Source organism: Mustela lutreola, chromosome 14 (genome assembly GCF_030435805.1).
Source record: "Mustela lutreola isolate mMusLut2 chromosome 14, mMusLut2.pri, whole genome shotgun sequence".
NCBI lineage: Eukaryota > Metazoa > Chordata > Mammalia > Carnivora > Mustelidae > Mustela > Mustela lutreola.
In genome coordinates this window covers 75,640,702-75,654,170 of record NC_081303.1, presented here as the reverse complement: position 1 = coordinate 75,654,170, position 13,469 = coordinate 75,640,702, and the positions used below count along the sequence as shown (strand labels likewise).

Below are 13,469 nucleotides of genomic sequence, written 5' to 3'. Positions count from 1 at the left end.
AGCCAGCAGCTCCCAGGCGCCCCCTGGTGGCGCACGAGAGCGCCACTCCAGTTCCCGGCGGCCCGTGCGGCACGTTCCGGGCGGAAGGACGGCTCGTAATGGCGGCGGCTAGTTCCGCCGCTGTGTCCGGGGCCGGGACCCCAGTGGCAGGTCCCGCAGGCCGCGACCTTTTCGCCGAGGGGCTCCTCGAGTTCCTGCGACCGGCTGTGCAGCAGCTGGACTCTCACGTCCACGCCGTCAGGTCCGAGAGGGAGGGGCGGGGCGGGGCCGGGCCTCTCCTCATGAGGGGAGGGGAGGGGAGGAGGAGTGCTGTACCGGAGGGGGCGGGGATTGTGCGTGAAGGGGGCGGAGTCTCGCGCGGGTCTGGAAGGAGAGGCCGGGCGGCCGGGCGGCCTCGGGGTGGTAGTGGTGGTGGTGATGGCGCCTCCCCGCACCTGGGGAGTCCTTGAGGGAGTGGGTTTTTCGAGTCCCGGTAACTGACAGTGTGGGTCTCGTACCTCTTTGCAGAGAGAGCCAGGTAGAACTACGGGAACAGATTGACAACCTAGCTTCTGGTGAGTAGCACCCCGTGGACCAGCGACCCTGCAGCGACCTTCTAGAGCCTCACGTTTAGCCGAGCTCGGGGTGGGCTTCGGTCATGGGCTGGCAGGGCTGCGAGGCTGCAGTGGATTCTGCTTTCCGGGGTTCTAGTGGCCGGCCCACGTGGGTGCAGGCGTGTTTAATCCCATTTACCAGCCTGCTCTCCCTAGGAGCAGGAAGGGAACCATGTGGTGTTCGCTGCTCCTTCCTTCCATCCCCCAGAACTGTGCCGGATCAATGAGGATCAGAAGGTGGCCCTGGACCTCGACCCCTACGTGAAGAAGCTGCTTAATGCCCGGCGGCGAGTGGTCTTGGTCAACAACATTCTACAGAACGCGCAGGTAAAAAAAATTCCCCACCAGCAGTGATTCTTTCCAAGTCGTCAGGGACATCCCACAGTCCCCAAGGCAGTGAAACAAAGGAAGTTGTCAGCTAGTGTCAGGCGTAGTAGAACTCATTCCCAGTTCCTCTCCTGGACACTGTTATATTCTGTAGGAGACTGACGTGGAGATGGAGCAAGCCCAAGGTACCGTTCTGCACCTAGTTGACAGGGAGTGCTGGAGCCTTTCACAGAGTAGTTAAGACTCCAAATCTTGTTCTTTAAAGATTTTAAGAAATACAGCAAGAGCGGGAACACAAGCAGGGGGGAATGGGAGAGGGAGAAGCAGGCTTCCCGACGAGCAGGGAGCCTGATGGTGGGGCAGGAGCCCAGGATCCTGGGAACATGACCTGAGCTGAAGGCAGACGCTTAACAACTGAGCCACCCAGGCGCCCCATGATTCAAATCTTGTCTTATAGGAACGACTGAGGCGGCTAAACCACAGCGTGGCCAAGGAAACAGCCCGCAGGAGGGCAATGCTGGATTCAGGGGTTTACCCTCCTGGTTCCCCAAGCAAGTAATAGGCCAGAAGATGGGAGCCACCTGTGGCCTCAGAGTAGCACAAGTACTGTTCCCCAGCTGCTTTTCTTCCAGGACTCCCTGTAGATCATGGGACATCAGCATAGCAGCCCAGTTTGTTTGAAGCACTTAAGTCTTACCCATTTATGTGGGGCCTCAAAGAAACCGGTGTACGGCAGGATCAATGATCCCAAAGGACTTATTATGACTCTTGCTTCCAAGAATGAGCTGAGGCCTGTACATACTCAAGACAGAACTCCTCTACCTTCAGGCCTAGTTCTGTTCTTCTGTTGCATGTCCTCTACTTGTGACTTTTCTGTTTACAGAGGATTTGGAGAAGAGGGCAGGCAAAGTCAAGGTAACAACTCCTGTCTATACCCTCTTTTGTTGACTGCACTTGTCTTGAATAAAGTAGCAGTATTGCTAGAACCATTTAATTCAATAAATGCTTAAACAGTGTTCTAGTTTACCCTGGTGTATGGAAAGGTTCCAAGAGTCATTGTACTTTTTTTTAAGATTTTATTTGTCAGAGAGAGAGAGGGAGAGAGAGCGAGCACAGGCAGACAGAATGGCAGGCAGAGGCAGAGGGAGAAGCAGGCTCCCTGCCAAGCAAGGAGCCCGATGTGGGACTCGATCTCAGAACTCTGGGATCATGACCTGAGCCGAAGGCAGCCTCTTAACCAACTGAGCCACCCAGGCGTCCCCAAGAGTCATTGTACTTTGATTCAAATAATGATCTAGTGTTTATAACGAAAAGACTCAAGTATCACTTTTACTTAAGAGTACAGAAAGCAAAAAAGGTTCTCAGGTGCCAATGAAAAACAAGACCAAGAGCCCTACTAGGAAGTACTTTATTTTTCTTAGAAAAGAAAAAAAAAAATCAGACACTAACAGCTCACAACATTTCAATAACAAAGTACTGGTTGAGAGAGGTTTCCAGGAACTGGGTTCTCTTAAGTCTTAGGAAGAAAAGCTGGTAGGCTGCTTCACTATAGATGGATGGCATAGATCATAAATGGGAGACTTCTGGCTCATCCTGAGCCAATCAGAACCCAGTGGAATGACACTCCCTTCTATAGAGTTTATGTTCCTTCCTGTCTCCCCATCCCTCAGAAATGCCACCATATAAAGCCCAGTAGCAGTTAGCTTAGGCTGCAGTCTTTCCCTTGGAAAAGAAAAGGGATGAAGAGAGAGGAAGGTCACTCCTGAGTCTCCATGCTTTCCTCTTCCTCTCCTTGAGGTGGTTCTTCCGTATTCTCTTCCTCTTCCTCCCCTTCCTTCTTCTCTGGTGGCTTCTCATAAGCCTTTTCTGAAGGTGTCACTATCACTCCATCCCAGGTAGATATTTCAGAAGCAAGATCTAGAAAAGAAAAAGTGATTTTAAGCCAAGTAGTCGAGCATACAACTCATGATCTACACAGTAGAAACAGCAAGACATCTGAGCAGTGCAGGGCTTCTTTGCAGACCACAGAGCAGCACAAAGAACCCGGGACCCACGGTGAGCACTCACAGCTGGCATCACCCTCCTGGCCGAGAATCTTCCGAAAACCACCATGTGAGAGGATTCTGACCAGAGTCTGAGCTGTGTAGCACACCATGTCCTAAAGGATAGCAAAGTGAGGGTAAACTAGCAAGATGAATCAAAGTACTTATCTGATGAATATTATCATGAATATAAAGACAACCTTAAATTCAGGAACAAAGTCTGTGAGAACCCCTAGATCTTGACCCGCCCCCCCGCCGGCAAAGACCACATTCCCTTTGCCTTCTGACGAGAGTGGGGCATAACAGACCATATCAGCGCTGTCCCAATACCTGTTGTTCCAGAGTCATGACTGTGTGTACTCTGAAGTTGCCACTCTCACAGGGGTCAGTGATGCCCACCGACCCTGGCAGAAACAGTCCTGCAGCCAGAATCTGTAAGCAACGCCTGAAACACACAAGATCATTAAGAGAACACAAAGACCACTTAAACCCAGCCCCAAACCCAAAGTAGCCAGTCATACCTGTAAGCCACGTTTAGGGCCAAAGGCTGTCTGGTGGGATTGTTCATCACAGCATAGTGCCCCTGGAAAAGAAACAATCTGGTAGGTGCGCCAGGAACTTGCTGTATCTAGCCAAACAAACTTGAAACCATCCAAGAGAAAACTGGTTATTAAGGCCTAGCTCCAATGTTCATGAGCAATTCTGAAATGGCTGTTCATTCAGTAATTTCCTTCCATTATCACGTTACTGAAATGAGATCAGTAACAAAAAGACTTAAGGGTAGCCAATTACTCATTCAACTGAATACTCCAAAAACCCAAGGAAGTAATAAACCTTGTATATTTACGGGATTACTTTGCCCACCATGGAATTCATTTTCAGCTTCACCAAATTTCAGACCCTGATGGGTTTCAGAGTAACTACTTTTAAGTAGGGATGAGCAGGAACTGCCAAATGCCCCCCCCCTTTTTTAAAGATTTTATTTATTTATTTGACAGACAGAGATCACAAGTAGGCAGAGAGTCAGGCAGAGAGAGAGGGGGAAGCAGGCTCCCCGTTGAGCAGAGAGCCCAATGCGGGACTCGATCCCAGGACCCTGAGATCATGACCTGAGCTGAAGGCAGTGGCTTAATCCACTGAGCCACCCAGGCGCCCCCAAATGCCCTTCTTTACTTACGAGTAGGTCAAGGATCCAGGGTGTGAGGGGCTCAAAGCCAGGAAAACGAATCCTCAGGTCTTTCAGCAGTCTGATGAGAACTTTAACTCTGAAAGTAAGAGGGACCCAGAGATTAATAAGTTCATGTATTTCCATCCCCCAGGTACAGAGCTGATTTTATTTCCAAAACTACACATTCTGTTTCAATCTAAATTTGTTTACTTGAAGTTTAAGAAAAAGAAAACCCTACCAAAAACCAACCCTGACAAATTATAGCCAAAAAAGTTCTAACAGAGGAAGTATGGGGGATGTGGTTACGCACTATTAATTAGTTACTAATTTTTTTTTTAAGATTTTATTTATTTATTTGACAGAAATCACAAGTAGGCAGAGAGGCAGGCAGAGAGAGAGAGAGGAGGAAGCAGGCTCTCTGCTGAGCAGAGAGCCCGATGCGGGACTCGATCCCAGGACCCCGAGATCATGACCTGAGCCGAAGGCAGCGGCTTAACCCACTGAGCCACCCAGGCGCCCAATTAGTTATTAATTTTAACTCAAATAATGAGTGACTCACGTGGACTGAGAAGCATTTTCCTCAAACCAACGGGCATGTCTGATGGCTGCTAAGGCACTTTGTAACACCTTGATATCCACTAGAAGACAAGCACAACAGGCCACAATGAAATACTACCATGATGAAGCAAGCAATTCAGCCACACTGCCATAGTCCCAAGAACTTGCAAGACAGGGTAACTTCCTAATTTCTTAAACCACCCCATGTTCCTCAGATCAGCAAATCATTCGTCCAAAAATCACTGTTCTTCCTCCAAATCAAATGTAAAAAGTATGCAAGATCTACCACTTTCTCCAAGAGCCAACCCCCCCATAAATATTTCCTCACTCTTCCTTAAGTCCTCCACCAGTTGCTTTCTTAGCCATCCCATGTAACAATTTCACTAGCAAGCTGGTAAAACTCTCCAAATTACAGAGGGAGACAGCAAAGTCTAGGCATCAACTTAAGTGCAGAAGGCTTCACATGGAATAGCAACAAGCTAATAAGTGAACTTAACAGCAACTTTATGCCATGTTTTGTTTTCCCAACTATCTCAGCAACAGAAAAAAAGAACTAACAATGGAGTTCTGGGTCCAGTTTTCGGAGATTGGGCGGCACCGTTGTAATGAGAATCTTTACTGTAGCGTCAGAAGAACTAATCTCGAAGCCAGTTTCATTGGTCAACATGGTCAAAACTGAAAGAAAATCAAAAGCTGTAACTTTCCCATTTCTTTTATATTACCAAGAGATAAATCTACAGTGGGAGCAGGGGAATAAATAGGTTTTTAAAAATAGCAAAATCCAGGAGCACCTGGGTGACTCAGTCTACCGGGTATCTGACTCTTGGTTTTGGCTCAGGTCTTGGTGTCAGGGTCCTGAGATGAAGCCCTATGTCGGCTCTGCACTGGGCGCAGGATCAGCTTATCCCTCTCCCTCCCACTCTACCCCCTCTTCCCTGGGAGCAAGCCAAGTAGTGTGTCTCTCAAATAAATAAATAAAAACCTTTAATAAAATATTAAAAGTCCAGAATGAGGATTCAGAATACAATTTTAAAAGTAATGGACATGGAGCTCCTGGCTGGCTCAGTGGGTAGAACATGGGACCCTTGATCTCTAGAGTGTGAGTTCAAGCCCCACACTGGATATAGCAATTACTTAAACTTTAAAAAAGTAAAAAGTAGAGGTGCCTGGGTGGCTCAGTGAGTTAAGCCTCTGCCTTTAGCTCAAGTCATGATCCCATGATCCCAGGGTCCCAGGATCCCAGGATTGAGCCCTGCATTGGGCTCTCTGCTCAACTGGGAGCCAGCCTTCTTCACCCCCCGTCACCCCGTTCTCTGCCTGCCTCTCTGCCTACTTGTGACCTCTCAGTGTCAAATAAATAAATTCTTAAAAAAAAAAAAAAAAAGTAAAAAGTAGGCATGCCTGGGTGGCTCAGTTGACTGCATATCTGACTCTTGATTTTAGCTCAGGTCATGATGGCAGGGTTGTGAGACTAAGGCCTGCATCTGGCTCTGTGCTCAGCATGCAATCTACTTGTCCCTCTTCCCCTGCTCTGCCCACGCTAAGTCGATAAAATCTTAAAAAATAAAAAAGTAGGAACGGTTGGGTGGCTCAGTTGGTTGAGCATCTGCCTTTGGCTCAGGTCATGGGATCCTGGGATCAAGCCCTATATGGGGCTCCCTGTTCAGAAGGAAGTCTGCCCCTCCCCCTCCTTCTGGTGCTTCCCCCTATTTGTGGTCTTTCTCCCCCTCTTGCTCTGTCAAATACATAAAATATTTTATTTTTTTTTTTTTTTTTTTTTTAAAGATTTATTTATTTATTTATTTGACAGAGAGAAATCACAAGTAGGCAGAGAGGCAGGCAGAGAGAGAGAGAGGAGGAAGCAGGCTCCCTGCTGAGCAGAGAGCCCGATGCGGGACTCGATCCCAGGACCCTGAGATCATGACCTGAGCCGAAGGCAGCGGCCTAACCACTGAGCCACCCAGGCGCCCTAAAATATTTTAAAAAATAAAAAATAGCCTTGACTATTAAAAAAAAAAGAGTAAATAAAGGTAAAGGAGATGCAACAGGATTCTGAACACTGGAGATCACGGTCAAAAACTTCCCCAACATAAAACTCTACATTCACTCTTCCTTCTAGCCTGACCAGACTTTGTTAAAAAGTGTACTTGAAATTATACACCTGGCTCCTATGACCACTAAATACATGTTCAGTAACAAACTCAAACCTTCAGAAGGATCCTGTGCTCTTAGACTTTCCACAACTTTGTTCCCTAGGGCAGCAACAGCTTCCACTAGATGAGAGAAAAAGAGACCATAAACAATTATTCAAAGGCTATACAGCTCTGTACTATTCCCCCCTCTGATTTCTGCCCCACATGCAAGGTTGGAGCAACGGCAAGCAAGAATAAACACTTTTAGGGGTGCCTGGGTGGCTCAGTGGTTAAAGCCTCTGCCTTTGGCTCAGGTCATGATCCCAAATCGGGCTCTCTGCTCGGCGGGGAGCCTGCCTCCTCCTCCTCTCTCTCTCTGCCTACTTGTGATGTGTCAAATAAAGAAATAAAAATCTTAAAAAAAAAAAGAATAAAGAATAAACACTTTTACAAGGGGAAACTAACACCTCAACAGAGAAACCGGAAGGCTCAGAGAACAGGATACCTCCTATACCCATACCCCATTTTTGTTTTTATTTTTTGAATAGTAGGGTTTCTCATCAGTGGCCCTAATCCCCTTTGAGGCTGGATAATTCTTTGACAGTTGGAGGAAGAGTATGTCCTGTGAATTGATCTCTACTCCTTGGATGCCATAGCCCAAACTGTCTCTAGATACAGCCAAATATCCCATGGGAGACAAAAATCACCAAATGAGAAACACTGCCCTTTAGGAACCAGACATAGATTTTTTCAGACACACCGTCCAGACTTTGTCCCTTATTACCTCAGTGCACGTTAAAAAAAATAAATTTCCCATTTGTCTTCCAAACAATCATCCTCACAAGAAATATGGGCTTTAGGGGCTCCTGGGTGTCTCAGTTGGTTAAGTGGCTGCCTTCAGCTCAGGTCATGATCTCATAGGTCCTGGGATCAAGCCCTGGGTCAGACTCCTGCTCAGTGGGGAATCTGCTTCTCCCTGCCAATCCCCTCGCCCCCTGCCACCATGGCTCATGTTCTTTCTCTCTCTCTCATAAACAAAACCTTAACAAACAAACAAACAAAGAAAAAAGAAAAGCAGTCTGGGCTTTAAAGATCCCCATGCCTCAAACTCAACTTTCTGCTCCTGTGGCCATAAAGAGGTGCACTCACATGTTGGCAGAATCTTTAGGATTACCACCAGGTCAGCCACGTTGTGTCCTGTAGTCATTGTTCCCTTTTTATATGATCCCACCTGTCGGACTTCTTCAATTTGCTGTTGGAAGAAGGATTTCCGGGAGGAAAAAAATGTAGAAGTGAAAAAGACTGTCTAGGTGTGCCTGGGTGGCTACTGGTTAAGTATGTCAGCCTGACTTCGGCTGAGGTGATGGTCTCAGGGTCCTGGGGATCTGTCTGCATTGGGCTCCCCACTTAGCAGGGCTTCTACTTGTCCCTCTGCCTTCCCCCACACTCATGCTGATGTGCACGCTCCCTCTTTCAAATAAATAAATAGAACCTTAAAAAAAAAAAACAACTATTTCCTTTCAGAAGTCAATTACAATTATTAGTCAGACTTAGAAGTAGCAGAAGTCAAATCATATCCCAAAACAACCACATGAAAAAACTAGTACATTATGGCTAGCTCAGAGCGCTGACACAAGTCTTGTCCCCACCACGTCACCACTCCAAAGGAATTCCACTGTACTTTGCTTTCCATTTTAGGCTTGGCTTGGAGAACAAGTAACTGAAGAATTAAGAGATGGGCGCCAAGGAAACGCTACCCACACTACCAAGACTGCCGTTCCTATGACTAAATCATTAAAAACTCACCACTTCGAATGTCCCTGGAGCCACAATCAAATTGTCAATCACATTGTTTATTTTCGTCACCAGAGAAAGGATAGAGGCCTGAAAAACAACAGGAAACAGAAATACCCTACAGTGAAAAACTGCAAGCCACTTCTCAGAGTCGGAGTACTTTCCCTAACCCTTTCCACACAAGCTGAGTCCCGGCGGACGCCGCGCTCTGCAGACACTCTGACCTTCTGCCTTGAATATGCCAGGAGCGAGGAACTTTCTGACCCAAAGACAGGTCCCCCAGTAGGGACATAACCGCACACGTAACCTGTGGACGGAGCCCACCGGCACCCTCCCTCGGGGAGACCAGGGCACAGTTCACCCCGGGAGGAGTTTCAGACGCGGAGCCCGGCCCCTCGTGGGCCGCAGAGCGCACCTGCTCGGCAGAGTTGGGGGCGAGGTCCTGGTTCCTCTTCAGCAAGGCCTCACTGAAGGACGTCTCATCCGGCGCCGGCTTCACCCGCGGGAAGGCCATCTCGCACTAGCCGCAAGGAAAGCACGAAAGTGACCCCGAGTCCGGCAGGCGTGCTCCCGCTCCCCGCGGCCACGGCGGGAGCCTCGGACAGCAGAGCGCCCTGCACCTGCTTCCGCTCCTCAGACGCTCAACCCGGGATGCCTGCGGGAGGGACCGGCGGACTCGGCGGGGACCCAGCCAGTCGCTCGGAACGAAGGTTCCGGGCCTGGGATCGCCGACGCTCTCCGGACGCGGCGCCCAGGCCCGGGAAGCGCCCGGGAAGCGCCCCCGCCGTACTCACCAGGTAGAAGTCGAACGGGATGTGCGGCACGAAGGGCCTGAACCTACGACAGGGGAAACGACGCCGCTTACTCCTCGGAAAAGCCAAACGGCCTCGCGCGCCGAGGTCGCTCGGCAGGGGCGCGGGCGGGGAGACGACTCCCTGCGGCCGGGACCTCCCAGCGCCGACCGCGCGGACGGCGGACCGACGCTGACCCGGCAGGGGCGCCGGCCCCCGGAACTCACCCTCCTCCGGGGCCTCCTCGGGAACCAAAGCGCCCGCCGCGCCCACGGCCTCTGTCACCCCTGGAAAGGCAAGACATTCGCGCTGGCGTGGGCTCCGCCGCAGGGGCCCCGCGCCCGCGGCCGCCCTCCGCGTTCCCGGTGCCCCGCCTCGGAGACCAGAGCGGCCGCCCAGGGGGCCGCCGCACGGGTAACGCCCGTGGCCCCCGGAGCCGCCATCCCGCGTCCGCCCGGCCCGCCGCGGCCCTCGCCCGCCGCCCTCGCCCCTGCCCGCTGCCCTCCGGCAGCCCCGGGCACGCGACCCCTCCGGGGACTCCGGCTCCCATCGGCCCACCTCCCCGAAGCTTTCGGGCGAGTACGCCAGCCCTGCCCAGAACCCCCGGTGCCTTTACCTCATGGCGCCTACAACCCGAACAATGGAGGCCACACCAACCGCCCCTCTCCTCAGAGGAGCAGACGCCGCAGACGCGGCTTGCCGGCGCGTCCCAACAAACCCTGGCGCGATTGGCTCCGGCCCTACAGGCCTCTAATGCCCATTGGTTTACTTTGTTCGACCAGCCTGCGAGCCAATAAGAAACGCCTGCTGTGTCAGAAATTAGCCAATGAAAACGGACTTAGAGGCAGCGACAATTTTTTTTTTTTTTTTAAACCACACACTAGGCGGCGCGGGTTATAGAAGGTGCTTGGGAGCTTTCTTCTGGAACCCGGAGAAAACCTGCCTGCGGGTAGCAGAGTGGCGCAGCGGAAGCGTGCTGGGCCCATAACCCAGAGGTCGATGGATCGAAACCATCCTCTGCTACAGGGTTGTCTTTTTTTCTGTCTTCAGTGCAACAGCCCTCTTCTTCGTCCCTGCAAATGCGGGCTTTAGGACAGTGCTTGGCATCAGCGAGTGAAGGGAATAGGAAGGGACTTCAGGCAACAAAGTCCAGAAACCTGAGGCAGGAGAGCACATTCTGCTGAGTGGATCGGAGGGAAAAGCACTGACGATGACCGGCTAGAAGGGAAACGGAGGCAGCCTTCCACAGAGACCTCAGAAAAAACGAGCACAGGCAGGGACAAGACCCCGCGAGCGCCCGCGCCAAGTCACCGCACCCCCGCCCCGCCGCGGACGCGCCCCCGCCCCGGAGGGGCTCCCAGCGCGCGTGCGCAGGCGCTGTCCCCTGCGTTGGTGTGGCACCCAGGGACCCTGCTTTTGTTCCTCCTGAGTCCTTCTTCTCGGACTTCTCGCCTTCTTTGGTGCTGATTATGTGTACCTGCCTCTGTTAATTGGGGGGTTACCCACTTTTTCTACTCTTTTAGAGGCTACTCTAAAAATTACAACATGCAGCAGCAGCTTTTTGCCCACGGGTCCTGACCCCATTCTTTAGTCAATTGATTAAAATAAAATAAAAATTACAACATGCGGGGCTGCCTGGGTGGCTCAGTGGGTTACAACCTCTGCCTTCGGCTCAGGTCATGGTCCCAGAGTGCGGGATCTGCTCCTTTCTCTCTGCCCGTCTCTCTGCCCATTTGTGATCTCTGTGTGTCAAATAAGTAAATAATATCTTTTTTAAAAAATCACAACATGGGGCGCCTGGGTGGCTCAGTGGGTTAAGCCACTTCCTTCGGCTCAGGTCATGATCTCAGGGTCCTGGGATCGAGCCCCGCATCGGGCTCTCTGCTCAGCAGGGAGCCTGCTTCCTCTTCTCTCTCTGTCTGCCTCTCTGCCTGCTTGTGATCTCTGTCGAATAAGTAAATAAAATCTTAAAAAAAAAAAAAAAATAGGTCCCTACAGGATGAAGCCCCACATCCGGCTACCTGCTCTGCGGGGAGCCTGCTTCTCCGGCTCCTTCTCCGGCTCCTACTCCCTCCTACTCCGGCTGTTTGTGTTCCCTCTCTCGCTGTGTCTCTCTTTGTTAAATAAATAAATAAATAAAATTGAAAAAAAAAAAAATAAAAGGCCGCTCCCCTCCAAAAAAGTTTTCCGATCTCCTATGTACCTCTGTTAGCCTCTGGACCACCCCCATACAGGACAGAGACACCATGCCTATCACACTAAAGCTCGCAAGACCTGCCCTCTGCTGCCCTCTCTTGCCTCTCCTCAGTCAGAGAGAGAGAGCATGCATGCGCGTGGGCACCAGCGGGGGAGTCACAAGCAGAGGGAGAAGGAGAAGCAGGCCAACATGGGGCTTGATTCCAGGACCCTGGGGTCATGAACTGAGCCGGAGGCACCCTAGGCGCCCCTCTCCTCAGTTATTCCTACAAGCACACACCTGATATCATGGATCAGGATTGAAAATTTCAACAGCAGCCAGGCAGGTAAAGCAAATGAGTGAACATGATGGGTAGGAACTGTGATGAACCAGACTCATCTCAAGGAAGGAGTGCAGGACTTACCTATTGCCAGCTCTCGGATATTTCAAGACAACTCAGAAATCCAAATACTCATGTGCCATGAGCTGATTTTATTTATTTATTTACCAAGCAAGCTCTATGCCCAATTTGGGGCTTGAACTCAGAACACAGAGATCAAGAGTCCCACCCGGGGTGCCTGGGTGGCTCAACTTGTTGAGCATGGGCTCTTTTTTTTAAAGATTTTATTTATTTATTTTGACAGAGACAGACACAGTGAGAGAGGGAGCACAAGCAGGGGGAGTAGGAGAGGGAGAAGCAAGCTTCCCGCTGAGCGGGGAGCCCAGTGCCAGGCTTGATTCCAGCACCCTGGGATCATGACCTGAGCTGAAGGCAGAGGCTTAACGACTGAGCCACACAGGCGTCCCAAGCATGGACTCTTGATTTCAGCTCAGGTCATGATCTGGTGGTCCTGGGATTGAGCCCTGTGAGGGGCTCAATGCTCAGTGGGGAATCTGCTTGAGATTCTCTGTCTCCTTCCGCCCCATTCTCTTTCTGTCTCTCTAATAAATAAATAAATCTTGAAAAAGAAAAAGAAGAGTCCCGCCCTCTGCTGACCGAGCCAGGCTGGCGCCCCTCACCTACTGATGGCTGAGTGTAGGCGATGACGTCAAATACAGAGAAAGAGAACGCAGGCCAGACCAAGCATTCCTGCCATCTGTAGTTGCTGCCAGGGCTACTACTATTTGTTCTAGACCCTAAGAAAAAATGGTCCTAAAATTCTCCAAAAATTCCTGATATAGGGAATATAATTCAGTATTCTGCTCTTTCTGCACAGAATACCTCGCTCATCATTCTGCTTTTGCTGAATTCTTTCTCTTTGGAGATTGTCCTGTCCCACAAAGCAAGCGAAGTCCCATCTAAGCCTCTGAGCAATTTATCCTTCGTTCTTTGAGGTCCTCAGTCAGGTTACACGGCGGCTCTTCGTCCCGAGCAGTGGACTCCTCCTCCAAGGCACATCGACGCGTGCAGTTACCCTCAGGCCCTGAGCGTTTCGCGGGCGCAGCAGGTCGGTTTGCGGCAGAGTTCTCCGGGGTTGGGTTCGGTCCCCGCGCAGGGTCGGAGCGCGCGGCGGCGCAGCTGCGTCAGTGACCCCCGCTGGCCACGAGAGGGCAGACGGATGCCACAGCGCGGGGATGCGGCGGCCGGACCCCCCCCCCCCCACCAGCCCCCCAGCCCCTCTCCCCAGTGGACGCCTCCACCGGTCCTTGCCAACGGCATCTCCCACCGTCACCGCAAATCCCATTTGAACAACCCCCTCAACCCGAAGCAAACTCGCTCACCTTCCGCGAGCGGTCCCGAGGTCACCACCCTTCCTCCTCCCCACTCCAGCCACCGCACGTTCTCCTCCCCCTCCCATAACCGTTCGGGAACTAAAGGGTTAACTCCGCCCTGCCACTGGGCCCATTTTCTCCAAGAATCCGCTCAATCTGGAAGGTGGGGGCAGGG

At 51.2% G+C, this 13,469-nt stretch overlaps 2 protein-coding genes and 1 non-coding gene across 3 annotated transcripts; 2 read left to right on the top strand and 1 right to left on the bottom strand.

The window, feature by feature from the left end:
* The first annotated feature begins 98 nt into the window (after positions 1 to 98).
* SNAPIN (SNAP associated protein) lies at positions 99 to 1,936 on the top strand. Its single transcript, XM_059146947.1, has 4 exons — positions 99 to 241; positions 508 to 554; positions 802 to 920; positions 1,378 to 1,936. Exons 1-4 carry the CDS (start codon positions 99 to 101, stop codon positions 1,477 to 1,479), a joined length of 411 nt encoding a protein of 136 aa, XP_059002930.1. The 3' UTR covers positions 1,480 to 1,936.
* A 376-nt stretch (positions 1,937 to 2,312) lies between these two features.
* Positions 2,313 to 10,148, bottom strand: ILF2 (interleukin enhancer binding factor 2). The gene is made up of 14 exons (XM_059146938.1): positions 10,022 to 10,148; positions 9,633 to 9,692; positions 9,409 to 9,451; positions 9,030 to 9,134; positions 8,627 to 8,704; positions 7,970 to 8,072; positions 6,896 to 6,961; positions 5,247 to 5,363; positions 4,690 to 4,768; positions 4,140 to 4,227; positions 3,484 to 3,545; positions 3,293 to 3,407; positions 2,988 to 3,078; positions 2,313 to 2,837 (listed from the first exon to the last, which is right to left on the bottom strand). The coding sequence occupies exons 1-14, from the start codon at positions 10,024 to 10,026 to the stop codon at positions 2,677 to 2,679; spliced, it is 1,173 nt and encodes a 390-aa protein (XP_059002921.1). The 5' UTR covers positions 10,027 to 10,148; the 3' UTR covers positions 2,313 to 2,676.
* Positions 10,149 to 10,356: 208 nt separating this feature from the next.
* TRNAM-CAU (transfer RNA methionine (anticodon CAU)) lies at positions 10,357 to 10,428 on the top strand. Its single transcript has one exon. It is a non-coding gene; the product is annotated as a tRNA-Met (tRNA).
* Positions 10,429 to 13,469: the final 3,041 nt, after the last annotated feature.